Source organism: Phaethon aethereus, assembly GCF_964289735.1.
Source record: "Phaethon aethereus genome assembly, chromosome: 20".
In the NCBI taxonomy this organism is placed as follows: Eukaryota; Metazoa; Chordata; class Aves; order Phaethontiformes; family Phaethontidae; genus Phaethon; species Phaethon aethereus.
This window is the reverse complement of record NC_138596.1, coordinates 1,669,974-1,682,464: the sequence shown is the minus strand read 5'-3', so window position 1 is coordinate 1,682,464 and position 12,491 is coordinate 1,669,974. Positions and strand designations below refer to the sequence as shown.

The window sequence follows — 12,491 nt, the reverse complement described above, 5'->3', positions numbered from 1 at the left end:
CACTCCTGGCCTGGGACGGGTTGCCAGCTCCCTGTTTCAGTGGGTGGCTGAGTCTGGCAAGCACAGTGGGTTGACACAAGCTCTACTCCCTGGCACAGATGTTTCAAGATCTTCTTTTCAGCCTTTTTTTAAGGCACTTTCGTTTGGGTGACAATACCAGCAACACGCACTTACCTCCTCCCTCCAGCATACTAGTCCCACTTACTCTGTCCCTTCTTTTTCACTGCCTTTTAATATCCTTCTCTTCCTCATTTTTTACACCATTTCCCCATCTGCATAGCCACTGCTTATGCTAGTGTTTGAGTGTAGGTGCACGATCCCTTGAGATCTTCAGTGCTTGCTCTCCCCTGATGTTCATGGTAGAATATTTGATTCAGGTAAGCTGACGTGAGGTTCAAGGTTGACAGCTAAAGCCTTCAACATGGATCTCCTTTTGGCAAGAATGGTGGTATGTTTTCATCAAAGTCTGGCTGAGCATATAAACTCCTTCCTGAGTGTATGAATTCCTTGCCAATAATCTTGGCAGAAAAAAATGTGTGAGGGTAAACGCACTGTGGGCTGAAAGACTGCCGAGAAGTCTTGGGGAACATGCATTTGATATGGATACATGCAGAAGTAAAAATTCAGGAGCAAGGAGCAGGTCATGCTTAGATAGTTAGGGCTGTCGCATGGAAAGCAATGACTCAAAGGCTTTTGTGTATCACTGAAGGATGGTAAAGTTTCCCTGACCTGGGAAGTTCATGCCCATCTCCAAAGTGCTATGCCTGTGTATGTGCACCTACCCCACCTGCAAACCCTAGATCGCTTCTCTTTTTAGACCAGGGCTCAGCTGACTGAGATGCTAATGTACGAAGCTGTGGCAACTGGATTACTTTTAATTATGTTCTCCTATTGCTCTGGTCTCTCTGAAAACCAAGTGAGTAACTACCAGTGCAGAGCTGTAGCCAAGAAAGCTACGACTTGCGTGTGATCAGGGGAACACTGAATAGAAGCGACTGGGTGATATCACCCTGTATGTGAGGAGCTGCGTCATTCTTGGTGTGATGAGTCCAACAGTGATGTTGGCTTTGCAGAGGATACTGATAATTTGGATGGCCTCACAAGAGGGCTACAAGGATAAATCAAGATCTGAAAAAAAAAGGAAGATTAAGAAAGCTTCATCGATTTAGCTCAGCTGAATGAATGGGGACACTTGAACTTTGCAGATGCAACCCTGATACTGGTACCACTGGAGTTTCACCCAATTGGTTGCACCCAATTCTACTGGAGAACAATCCAGTACTGGTAAATAGAAAATGCGTGTGGATCAGTCCTAGGGGCGGATACCTGCCTTAAGAGCTCCCCTCGAAGGATTATAGGATTTCCCTAGCCAGCTGCAGGCAGCATTCTCTGGCCAGCGATGCGGGGGATCGTCACTATGTTCTCCTTTGGCAGCTGAGAGCTCTATCTGAAAAGACCTGCCTCTGCTTCACTTGGCTTCCTCGGCTCTGTTTTGCTGGGCACAGCTATGAGACCATTGCTGGAGAGAGAGAGGCCGGTGTCTCGGAGGGCATCCACCGGCTCAGGCTTTTCCTGCTGAGCAGCGGGACGAGCAGGCAGGGTTTGCCCTGATGCGTTGTGCCAGCGTCTCTGCTGATGCACTGCTGCGGTTGCAGCGTGCCAACTGCTCCCTGCTGTAACCCCGGCGGCAGTGGCTCTCTGTGCGTGGGCGAGCTGAAGGGGACCGGGTTAGGAGGAGACTTAACTAATCTTAAGCTTGAATGTGAAGGGAATTTGGCTGCAAGGCTTAATTTCTGGGTGCCTTTTCATAATGTTTTGTTACCATATTTTGCTTTACAAGGTGTGGTTATTGCTTCCTCCTTCCTGCAGTGGGGCTCTGTAGCAGTCCCAGTGTTGATCTCTAGCCCACTGCTTTCCACTTTCCACCTTCCCTCCTGGCTTTCATTTTTAAACGTGCCCCTTCCTTCTGTAGCAATGCTTTGCCAGTTATGTTCTGTACTTAGTCAAATCTATCAGCAGAAGTGGCTTTGCGGTTTGCCGTGGTGCAGAGCACACCCAGATGAACAGTGTCCGAGACATCAGTGTCGGCGTCTACAAACATTTTTTTTCCCTTGTAAAATCTATTCACACCCCCCTAAAAGGTCTGTGTGACAACTGCCATGTGGCCTTCAGCACTCTAGTAATAACACAGGTGTGCCTAGCTCTGTCCTCAGGGGAGTCCTTTCATCATGCCAGTTGTTTTATTTCTGATTTTGGGCTAAGAAATTAGTTCTGGGGAATACACAAAGATACTCTGACTCTCCAAGGAGCAGCTCTGGTGGATTCTGTGTCTTGCCTGCATGAATTCAGGCGCTGTGTTTCTTTTTTGTTTGCTCTTTTTCTTTCATGAGCCCTGTGACTTTTCGTGGATAGATACCAGGTCTGTTTGCAAAGGGCTGTTAGAGACGTGTTACAGCTTGTCAGCACTGTGATGGCAACCCTAGGCAGAGCTCCAGATTGCTGCCTCCAGCCCTCCCTTCTTATACCTGCTGGCTGCTGCCTTAGGGTCACCCATGGTCGAGTTTCCTGTGCTCAGCTCTGCCCCACAGAGCCGGTCCCGCTCCCACCTCTGCGAGCAGGGTCTGCTGGAGCCCTGGGCCTCGCGGCGCTGGGGTGCTCTTGGCAGGCTCTGGCTCTGTGGGTGGAAGGGACACCCTCATTTTCTTCTCCCAGCAACCTGGAGGAGCAGAGGGACCTCTATAAACCCTTTTGTGTGGAGCTGCTCTAAACTCAAGTTTCTTCCTGGAGGCAGCATCTAAAAGAGATGCTCTTACGTAACCCACGCTGGCTGTGCTTTTATCTTCTCTACATCCTGAATTCAGTCAGTCCCATTTTCCCATAAAAGCACAACGCTACCTGTAAATACTTGTCGTGCATTTCTGTTTTCATGATTCTCTGTTTAAATCTTCTTGGATTTGAAATGATGTTTTTTCCCTGATGATCCTTCTATCCTTTTTTCTACTCTTTAAACTTCCGTGTGTATTAGGTCTTCATTTTCTTCCCTCCATTTACAACATGACCACTTGCTGATCATGCTTTTATCTCCTCTTCGCTTTGCTGAGTTGCTGTTCTCAAGATCCCTGAACATCTCTTCTTTGAGGCTGAGGCACCTGGGATGGCACCAGAAAAGTTACCTTTTGGAATAAGATGGGCATGGGAGAAAGTTTATAGTGCAGTCTGTACTTTGTTATTCCTTGTATTAATAAGGTCAGAAGTAGTGAAGGGGGTGAATGTGGGCACTAGGCCAACAGCGTGTTGGGAGCAGAGGAAGGGATTTTCCAAATAATACAGAGGAAAACAAACACTCCCTGGTTTCATTGTCAATTAAAGCTGCAACAGTAGCTTTGTGCCTTATTAAGAATCCCACAAAAATGAATTTGCACAGCGAGGAGAAATCTTGTGGCAAGGTCTTGGTTTTTGGTTTCAAAGCCAGATGCAGCTGCCCTGGTGTGAGACTCAGCGCCTTGTGACAAACTGTTACCCAGCTTGTCCTCCTCCTGACACGTGTCCGCCAGCCGCTGGGCACAGGCAGAGCGTCCTCGTGCAGTGACTCAGTCCCTGTCCAGAGCAAAGTCACCGTTCAAGGGGGGACTGGGTGGTGGCAGCGGTGCCGGCTCCCAGCAAGCCCCTGCGATGCTGGCTTGTTTTCTGCTTTTGTGAAATGGTTGCTAAAAGGCCACAAATCCTTCGTTGCTGTTGCTCAGTGTTGCGGAGCAGCTTTCCCTTTGCCGTGGGAGGTTTTTGGGAGCATCCCAAGGAGCAGCTAAAAGTGGCCACGTGTTCACACGCTGCGTCCTGTGCTGAGAGCAGTGTGTGGTTGGGCAGTACACAGAAGGTCCAGCAGCCGATATGCCCGCTGGCATATGGCAGCCGCTTCCTGGCACCTTCTAAGCTTTGCTGCATGCCCCCATCTTCTGACAGGCTCAGACCTCGGCTACTGGCATAGCGATGGCACCGAGCTACTCACCTCCAGTAGGCTTCTGGGTCAAGGATCTCCGTTTCAGTGGAGAAACTCATTCTTCTTAAAGATCGCACTAATCTGTAGTGATTGAACTAGGGACCTCAGGCAAGAGCCAGAAGCAGAACAAAATCCACCTTTTGAGTTGTGAGCACTTAACCACTGCTCTGGAGTCACTCCTATCGTCTAGGACACTTGAGTCACTGCTCAGGCACAGAGCTGGGCAGACGCTCGGTTCAGTGTTTGCTTTCCACCCGTCAGCATGGTTTAAAGGTGTCAAGTTTGTTCCCTGCAACTGCTCTCGTGGGTTCTGCTGTTGTAAAAGCCAAACTGTTGTTTTCTCAAAGGGAGCAAAGACTGAGAACAGTGAAAGCTCCTTCGTGAATGTGTTCAGGGAGGAAGATCACATTTGCTTTTAGGTTGCAACTTCTCCAGTGTGCTGGGATTAGTCGGCAACTTATTCCCTCCGCCTGCTCCTCTGATTTATAACTTATGTAAATGGGAAGTGACACGAGAGAGCAGAGAGGGTGTGTTTGCGTGGCATTAAACTGTCGGGCAGGTTTATCCTTCTTATCACAGGACTCCACAAGCCTTGGTAGGTGGCTGCCAAGCTGGGGGAGCCTTGTCCGAAGCTTGCTGGGAGCGCCCTGCGGGGCGTAGCAGCAATCAGCCCCTTAGGGAAGAGGTGCGTGGGCTGCCTGTCGTGGCTGGTGCGCTCCCCAGGGTAGAGGACCTTTGCAGGACACTGTCTCAGTGCCAAGAGATGAATTCTTTATAGCTTCTTCTTTAATGCTCTTGTCCTTCCAGGTGACCCTCTTCGTCTACTCCGACCTGCTGCTCTTCACCAAGGAGGACGAGCCTGGGCGCTGCAATGTGCTGAGGAACCCTCTCTACCTGCAGAGCGTCAAGCTCCAGGAGGGTGAGTGTCTGCAGCAGTAGTTGGAGACATTTGGGGCATTTTTGTGGACGCTAGCTATAAGGGTTTCTGGCCAGCAGCAAGATAGCATCCTGCTATCCCATTGCTTCCAGTATGTAACAGTACCATCCAACTGGTGCTGCCAGATCATCCTTCCTTGGGGTGCAGGGCCAGCATCACCCTTCCCATCCCTGCATTAATCCAGTCCCCAGGAGCTCTACCTCCTGGGACACCTCAGGGACACGTGGGTAGCACCACTTTCCAGGGCTTTTGGGGTGCGTCCCTCAGGGATTTTGGGCTGGCATTCCCCAGGGTCTTGCTGTGCTGAACTGTCCCCGTTGCTGGTGTTACGCTACCTACAGCAAGGGCTTGCTGAGGCTGAGAAAGGGAAGTGAAGTCTTGAGGTTTCCCCCATGGTGCCTCGAGAGAGTTCAGAGGTTGTCTCCAAGGGAGTCTGGCTAAGTCCTACTGACCTTTGCTTTGCTACTTCTCCCTTCAGCCGCCCATGGTTTTCCCCCGTGCTAGCGTTCCTTCCCCATGCATGCCCCATTGGTGAGGAAAGAGCAAGCTCTGGCCTTGGTGGGAGGCTGTGGACCGTGCCCTTACTCTCTTCACCTTGGCTGGGCTTTCATGTCCAGCTGAGGGCTCAGGGAGGGCTTCTAGGTCAGGGGGAGGACTTGAAATCAGTTATTTAAGTTAAAATGCTGAGGCTGTAGAAAAGGTGGCCTTTAGCTACTCAGGGTCAAAAGAGGAACGAAGGAATTGCTTTACCACATCCTATTTGCTATGGTGGAGCCACTTGTTGACCTGGGGCCCAGTCCCACCTTGTTCCTTCTTTGGTGCAGTCGATTTTGGGGTACGGGCTTGTTTTGTGTGCAGTTGCCTGACTGCGTCAGCATGGGGCTGGTGCCCTAGCTCCTCCTCGAGCCCAGGCAGTGGGTGTCACTGGACTGGGACCCGACGTCAGAAATCATGATTAGATATAAAGAAAAACTTTTCTATGGTGAGGTGGGTCAAATATTAAGTTGCTCAGAGAATTTGTGGGATCTCCATCCCTGGAGGTGTTCAGGACTCAACTGGGCATGGCCCTGAGCGCCCTGATCTGGGTGCTTTGGGCAGGGGCTTGGCCTAGAGACCACCAGAGGGGCCCCTTCCAACCCAAATTACTCTGTAACTGTATGAGCTGATGTCTTTATATGCAGTCCCGTGGCCCTGACCAAAAGGGATTCATTCAGATCTGGGCTGCTTCTCCGAAGGGATCGTTTTCTGGATGCATTTTGCCATGTCCCATGACTTTCCCCAGCCGAGCTTTGAGCTGTGTGGATGAGCTGCATCTCTCCATGTGCCCCATGTTGTTGTGAGCCTCAGTGCTGGGAATCTGCAGTGCTGTGCCAGACACCGCAGGCTGCCTGTCAGTTGTTATTTCCGATTTCCAACAACGTTTCTGCTCCCAGGTTAATTCACTGACTTATTTGGTGGGGGCAGAAACACAGTGAGGGAGACGGGACACCAGGGCGCAAGCCATTTGGAAAAGCCATTGAAGCTTCACTGGTGGTTGTTGAGTTTGTTCTTGGAGCTGCTCATTTCTAAGAAACGCACCAAAGAAATTTGAAGTGCTTGTTGGTCAGTGTCTGCTCCTGGAGCACCCGTGCGTGCCGCCCCTGGCTGCTCTCAAAGGCTGTTGAATAACCCTGCTCTTGTTTGCCTCCTTGAAGAAATCAACTTCCCCGGTGCTGGTCCTGGCTCTGTGCACAAAGGTCTGTTTGCAGCTCGGCACAGGAATGTGCCTCCTAACCTCAGGTAAAGCGGTTGGATTTCGTGAGTGGTTTTCTGCCACTTATTTCCTTGTTGCCATAATAACTTGGCTGGATCATGTCTGGAATAGCTTAACAAGCCTCTCCAAAGGGGATGTTTGTCTCTGCAGTGCTGAACCACCCCCCGTACGCTGGGAATCCAGCGCAGTCGGTTTTCAGGCAGCTCACCCTCCTGGTTTGGGCAGGGCCGCTTCAAAGGCGGGTGGAACAAGCAAAAAGATGTCTGTCCTTTTTGGCAGAGGTTTTCTGTTGGTCTCCTAAATAACTGAATGCCACATTAATAGGAACAGGCGTATTGCTGAGTATAACAATTGAGACATCTCCGGTACACTGAAGACCATTGTGATGTTTCCTGTTTCTGCTGCTCGCTGCACAGTGTGAAAGCAAATCAGTATAATCTGCTTTACAATGCTCTGTCTTCCTGCTTTAGAAGCTGAGCATGGCTGATGAGCACCACACCGGCCAAGGTTTCCAGTGAGACGGGGCTGGCTTCCTCACTAGATACTGTGGGAATTTCCACGTGAAGGTCGCCGCCTTGCTGGGATCCTGGCCCTCCTGGGTGGGTGTGCTTGGCTTTGGGACAGAGAAGAGTGCTCTTGTTTTGCAGCCAGAGTGAGGGTCCCCAGGCTGTGAGCCCCATACCCAACTGGGATCCTGCAAACAAGGACTTTTCATGTGCTGCTTTGCTGTCCCTGGCTTCCCAACCCACCGTGTCTTACAGCAATCGGCTCCAAGACAGACCGATGCCCAGAGTATGATTTATAGGGCTTCTGCCCACCCACGGCTTCTCCCCGCTGCCCCAAGGGTGCTGGGAAGCACCCAGGGCTTGCACCCTGCCACACCTCCCTTGGGGACATGTGTCACAGAAGGCGACAAGCTTGTCTCCTCTTGGGAGCCAGATCTGAATGTGCACAACAGCCTTCCTCTCTCCCCATCACCCGAGGCCCTGCAGCACCCTGCCCTGCGGGCTCCTCTTTGGGTGCCCGATGCAGTGCCATCCTTGCTGAGCGTATGCGAGGGGCTAGGGAGCAGCGTGTCTGCCCTCACCGTGGGCACTGCCATGGTCCCCGGGGCCGTGCAAAGAGACTATGGAAAGGAGCACCTTCCTGCTTTTCCCATCTTTTTTGACCTAACACCTAGTGTGCACCATCCAAATCCTGCAAGCAGCGGGTGTTTTCCTTGGGCTGCACATGGGAGCTGGGCAGAGCCAGGCTGGCTGAAAAGCTGAAAGCTGCTGTTGTGCCAGGAGCTGCGTAAACGCCTGCCCCGCGCGTCAGCATGGGTGCGCAGGACGAGGCTTAGCCGGAAAGGGGGATGTGTCCCCACAAAAGTCGCACCCTCCTCTTGTCTGTGCTGAGCGCGCGCAGCAGCCCAGCCCTGGGGCAGGCACGGTTCAAGTTACTCTGGAAGACAAGCCAGGCCCCATCACAGCGCGTCAGGAAGAAACTGAAATATCTTCAAGTGAGTTTTTTTTTCTCCTGCTTATTTCATTTTAGTGTTTCACTGAATTTGGTTGAGTGTATGCACTGTTCAGCTGTCAAAAAAGGTGTGGACGTAGCGCCGTGGGGAACGGAGCCCTGGATTAGCCCGGGCAGCGGGCTGCCGCCTCCCTGGCGCGAGGTTGCGCCTCTCCCCTTGTCTTTTGTGGCCTCTGTGGTCCGCGGTGCAGGAGATGAGCAGTGCACGTTGCACGGCTCCAGGGCACAGCGGGCTCCGGCATGCCAGCCTGACCCTCCAGAGACTGGAAAAAGCTCCAGTGGAAGAAATTCCGGTAAACCTGGTTTGTGCTGAAATCTGCGCTCGGCTCTGCCCTTCCTGGCTCTGCCGTCGCTCTCCTGCCTGTCCTTGCGCCTCACCGGGAATGGGCACTGGCTCAAGCCCAGCTGCTGGGCTGGGCAGCCAGTCTCTTACCTCCCATTTGTTTTCTTTCTAAAGGCAATTACTGGTAGTAAAAGGGATTTAAGCAGTTCCTTAGCCTAGGCTGGCTCCCTGCTTTGTGTGTCCCATAGGCGCTGGCTGCTTGGCCCTGTGTAGCAGCGAGCCTCAGAGGGACAAGGAGACAGGAGCTGCTGGTGGTGGAGGTTGCTAATGCCAAGATTTGTAGCTCAATGGAGAGGAATTTGAAAGGGAACTTAATTCTGACGGTTTTGGACTTTGTTGGGATCATTTGTTATTGCAGAAGCAATAAACAGAGGCCCAGAAGAAGCAGGGTCATTCTCGGGGCTGTTACAGTCCGATGTCACCTTTCTTTGCTGAGGGTGCATGTCTCCAGGGAGTGACTTGTTCCTCAGATTAGCTGGGAAAGGCAGATTAAGGCTCCTGAGGGAAAGTGGCTGGGACATGTTGGCCTTCTGCAGTCTGCTTTGCAAGGCAGCCTGGAGAGCGTTGGTCATGGTGCAGGGAGCGGAGAGCGCGGCTGAGAAGATGGGGTGTTTTTTGTACTGCTGATCACTTGGGCAGCAGAAGCAGCAGAAGGGGATGGTGGACTTGTGGTGTGCTGGTAGCGGGCTCAGATCCTGCGTCCAAACCTTCCCTCGGGGAAAAAGCACTGGCTGAGGAGCTCCCATTGGAGGCTTTGGCTTTGCAAGGAAAATGCTCCCCAATGGTCCTGCTGGCATGTATGGAAGAGGGTGCCAGGAGAACTCGAGCATTGCTGTGGAGAGCGGTGAATGTTTTTTCTGTGGTGCAGAGGTGAGGCACGGGCTCCCAGCCAGGCCCGGTCAGCGTGTGCTTTCAGCATTGCTCCCCTTCTGGAAGTGCAGATTTGGAGGGGCAGCGCTGGAGCCCGCTGGCTGGCAGCCAGGGGCCAGGCTGCCTCCCTGACCCTTGCATCGCCCAGCATGGAGCAGACTGAAGCATACGAAAACGCACAGGGACTCCTCATCCGAGACGTCTGCAGCAGTGCTCCTGGTGGGGCTGGGCTCCAGCATGCTGGCGCAGCATGGTGTCCCGGCGACCCCGTAGTGACGTTCCAGCCCCTGTGGAAGTGGGGGCTGCACTCCGCATGCAGTAACAGTGAAGCTGGCAGCGGAGGCAGGCCTGCGATCGCCCGAAGGGCAGCTGGAAGAGACATCCAGCGTATGGCTGCAGGCCATTGTGCTTCGTCATGTGTTTTGCATTGCCTGTGGAGTGACTCCAGAGGCATCCGAGTCCCTCAGTGGGTCACAGCTCTTATCTTGACATTTGGGCTGCTGCCTGCAGCAGAAGAATTGCTTTCCTCTGGGGAACAGGGTGTTTCCACCGCTGCAGAGCCTGTTCCCATCGTTAGCACAGCCCAGGCTGTTGAAATGAAGCAGAGCTTGTGCTGACACTGCTTTGAATAGGATCTGCAACCGTGCCCAGACTGCGGGTCTGATCTCATGGCAGAGATAACGTCATTAAGAGGGTTATGAAAACTGCAGCCCAGCAGTGCTGTATGCTACCAAGGGCAAAGCTGGTGTGGGGCACGTTGGTGCGAAGAAGCGAGCTGGCTCCAAGAGATGAGATGTCCTGCTTCAGAGTCAAGGCGACAGCTCCATGTCCTCCTGCGAGGCTGATGTATGCCAGGAGCTGGCTTCCCTTGGGGCTGGGCACGCTCATGTCTCACCAGCAGGGATCAAAGACCAGGGCAGATCCTCAGGAATGCCTTTTTGTTGGGGACAGGGAAGACTACGCCTGCAGGAACCAGCGTGGCAGAGCAGCTGGAGCATAACGTGTCCCCTGGGACAGCTGCAGCAAGATGAGGAGCTGAACTGCGCTACTTCATGATTTAGCAAGACGTGGATCACAGTGTTGGTCATTGCATCGCCTCCAGCACCATCTCCTTTCCCAAAGTTGTGGGAGTGCAAGTCCCTCGGCCAGGCCTCCTGAGCAGCACCCTACTGGCAGGAGCTTGGGGAGTTTGCCCTCAGCCTGCTGGAGCAGGGTGGTTTCTCCCTCCTGCCCCATGTCAGCCTCTTCCCCATGCCCCAGGGGTTGGCTCCATCTCCTCAGAGGGGCACAGACCCCCGCTGCTGGCACTGATGGAGGCCGGGACAGACAGCGCGAGGCAGAGCTATCGCCAGCCCTGCGAAGGGCTTGGGGCAAGAAGCTGGGAAGGAGTAAGGACGTAGGAACAGGAGCTGCTCTGGTTAGTCCTACTGGGAGCAAAGCGACCACAGAGGTAAGGTGTGGAGAGACCCAACCCCGGTGCCAAGGATGGCTACGTGGGCACCGCAGGGCCTCCGCAGCCCCTGGGAAGGAATCGGGCTGCGCGTGCCGTTGCAGGTTGGGCAGAAGAGCCTGTGTGTGGCCTTTGAATGAAACAAACCTTTTTCCAAAAACTCAGAGGAGAATCCATGATAGCGCAGTGAGTCCACGCAAGATGCCATGCAACGCAGCCTGCCCAGCGCCTGGCCACTGCAGATGCAGCATACATCACTCCCAGATCACAGCCTGGTACTGTGGGATGACAACAATAAATATTCATTAAACCCTGTCTCTTAGCCAATTCCTCCGCCAGTGTCTCCGCTTGCAGAAGTGCATTTGTAGCTTAATTTTGATCCAGTTTTTTCTTCTTTGTAGGTTCAGAAGATCGGAAATTCTGCATCCTTTACCTTGCAGAGGTGAGTGTTGCTGTTTTCCGAATTAACTTCGTAGTGGGAGCTGAACACGTATTAACAACTCTGATCCTTTCTTCTGGGGCAAGGAGCACTGAATGGGCTGATTTTAACTTCCTTTTTAATTAATTTGCCAGAGGTCTGGAGAGGAAATGTAATGGCTGTAGCCAGAATATAGTAGTAAGAAGCTGCTAAAAGGAGTCTGTGAGCGGGGAGGCTGGGAAGCTTTTCCCTTTCCCCCTCATGCGCAGTAGGTGGATCTTCCTCACCGCATCTCACTTGTGATTTATCTTGGGATCCTTTCGCCTGGGGGCAGATTTTCTTGCCACCTGTTTTGTCTTTATTTTTTAGGCATCTTGCTCTTCTTGTCTTCAAGCATCTGGGTTTGAAGCCCTTAAATAAAAAAAAAGGAAGCTCAGTCTAAAAGACATATAATCATAGCTCTAAAAACACGTGTGGCTGGTGCAGTCACTCAGACATTGGCACAGTTACATCCATGTCGTCAAGCAGCCAAGGAGACTGCAAAATTGGTTCACAGGGACTGGACCTCCCCCATCATTGCTGCGGCTTTTTTGCCTTTTCAAGTGACTTTACTGTGTTCCTTGTTTCAAGGCTTTGTATTTTCAGGGGTGGAAATTTGGATCTGGGAAGGATCCCCAAGGCGCGGAGGAGAAAGGCAAACATTGCTCAGCAGCACCGTGAAATAATAAGCTATTGTGAAAGTTGGATGAAAATGTTCAGAATGAAAGTTGTTCACCTTGAGTGGCTGGGACTGGGGCCAAAGCACAACTTGCTGTGTAACCATCGGCTGGCGAGTTCTCTTTCTCGTGTTTCCATGTTCCTTCCTTGTCTCCTCTATTCCTGGGGCGGTTGGGCGGGAGCTGCCTCCTCGGGGGTTTGCTCGGTGCGTGTCCCAGTGCAACGTCAGACTTGCGTGATGTCTCCCTACCCAGCTAATCCTGTGCCGTGACTCAGAAACGCTGCGATGGATGTTCGTCAGCAACATCCCATCAGCGGGATGAGGTGCTCCAAGCATTTTCTCATGCATTTGGAAAAAATGCATGTGGAGCCTGACATTTAATTTAGAAGCTTTGGGCCCCTAAGTAGAATTGACTGAAAGAGAGCTGGCTGCGTTTCATGACATCTTAGGAGGTGAAGACTTGTCTTTGTCAAGATGTAATGAAGTG

At 52.3% G+C, this 12,491-nt stretch overlaps 1 protein-coding gene across 2 annotated transcripts in view; it reads left to right on the top strand.

Annotated features, from left to right (window-relative positions):
- The window catches only part of RGS3 (regulator of G protein signaling 3), a gene marked incomplete at its 5' end in the record, with an annotated part of 84,736 nt that overhangs the window by 35,185 nt on the left and 37,060 nt on the right, over window positions 1-12,491 (top strand). For both annotated transcript variants that reach the window (XM_082008895.1, XM_082008896.1), the window contains 2 exons: window positions 4,805-4,916; window positions 11,270-11,310. In XM_082008895.1, the coding sequence (XP_081865021.1) occupies window positions 4,805-4,916; window positions 11,270-11,310 (153 nt within the window). The remainder of the gene's footprint in view (window positions 1-4,804; window positions 4,917-11,269; window positions 11,311-12,491) is intronic.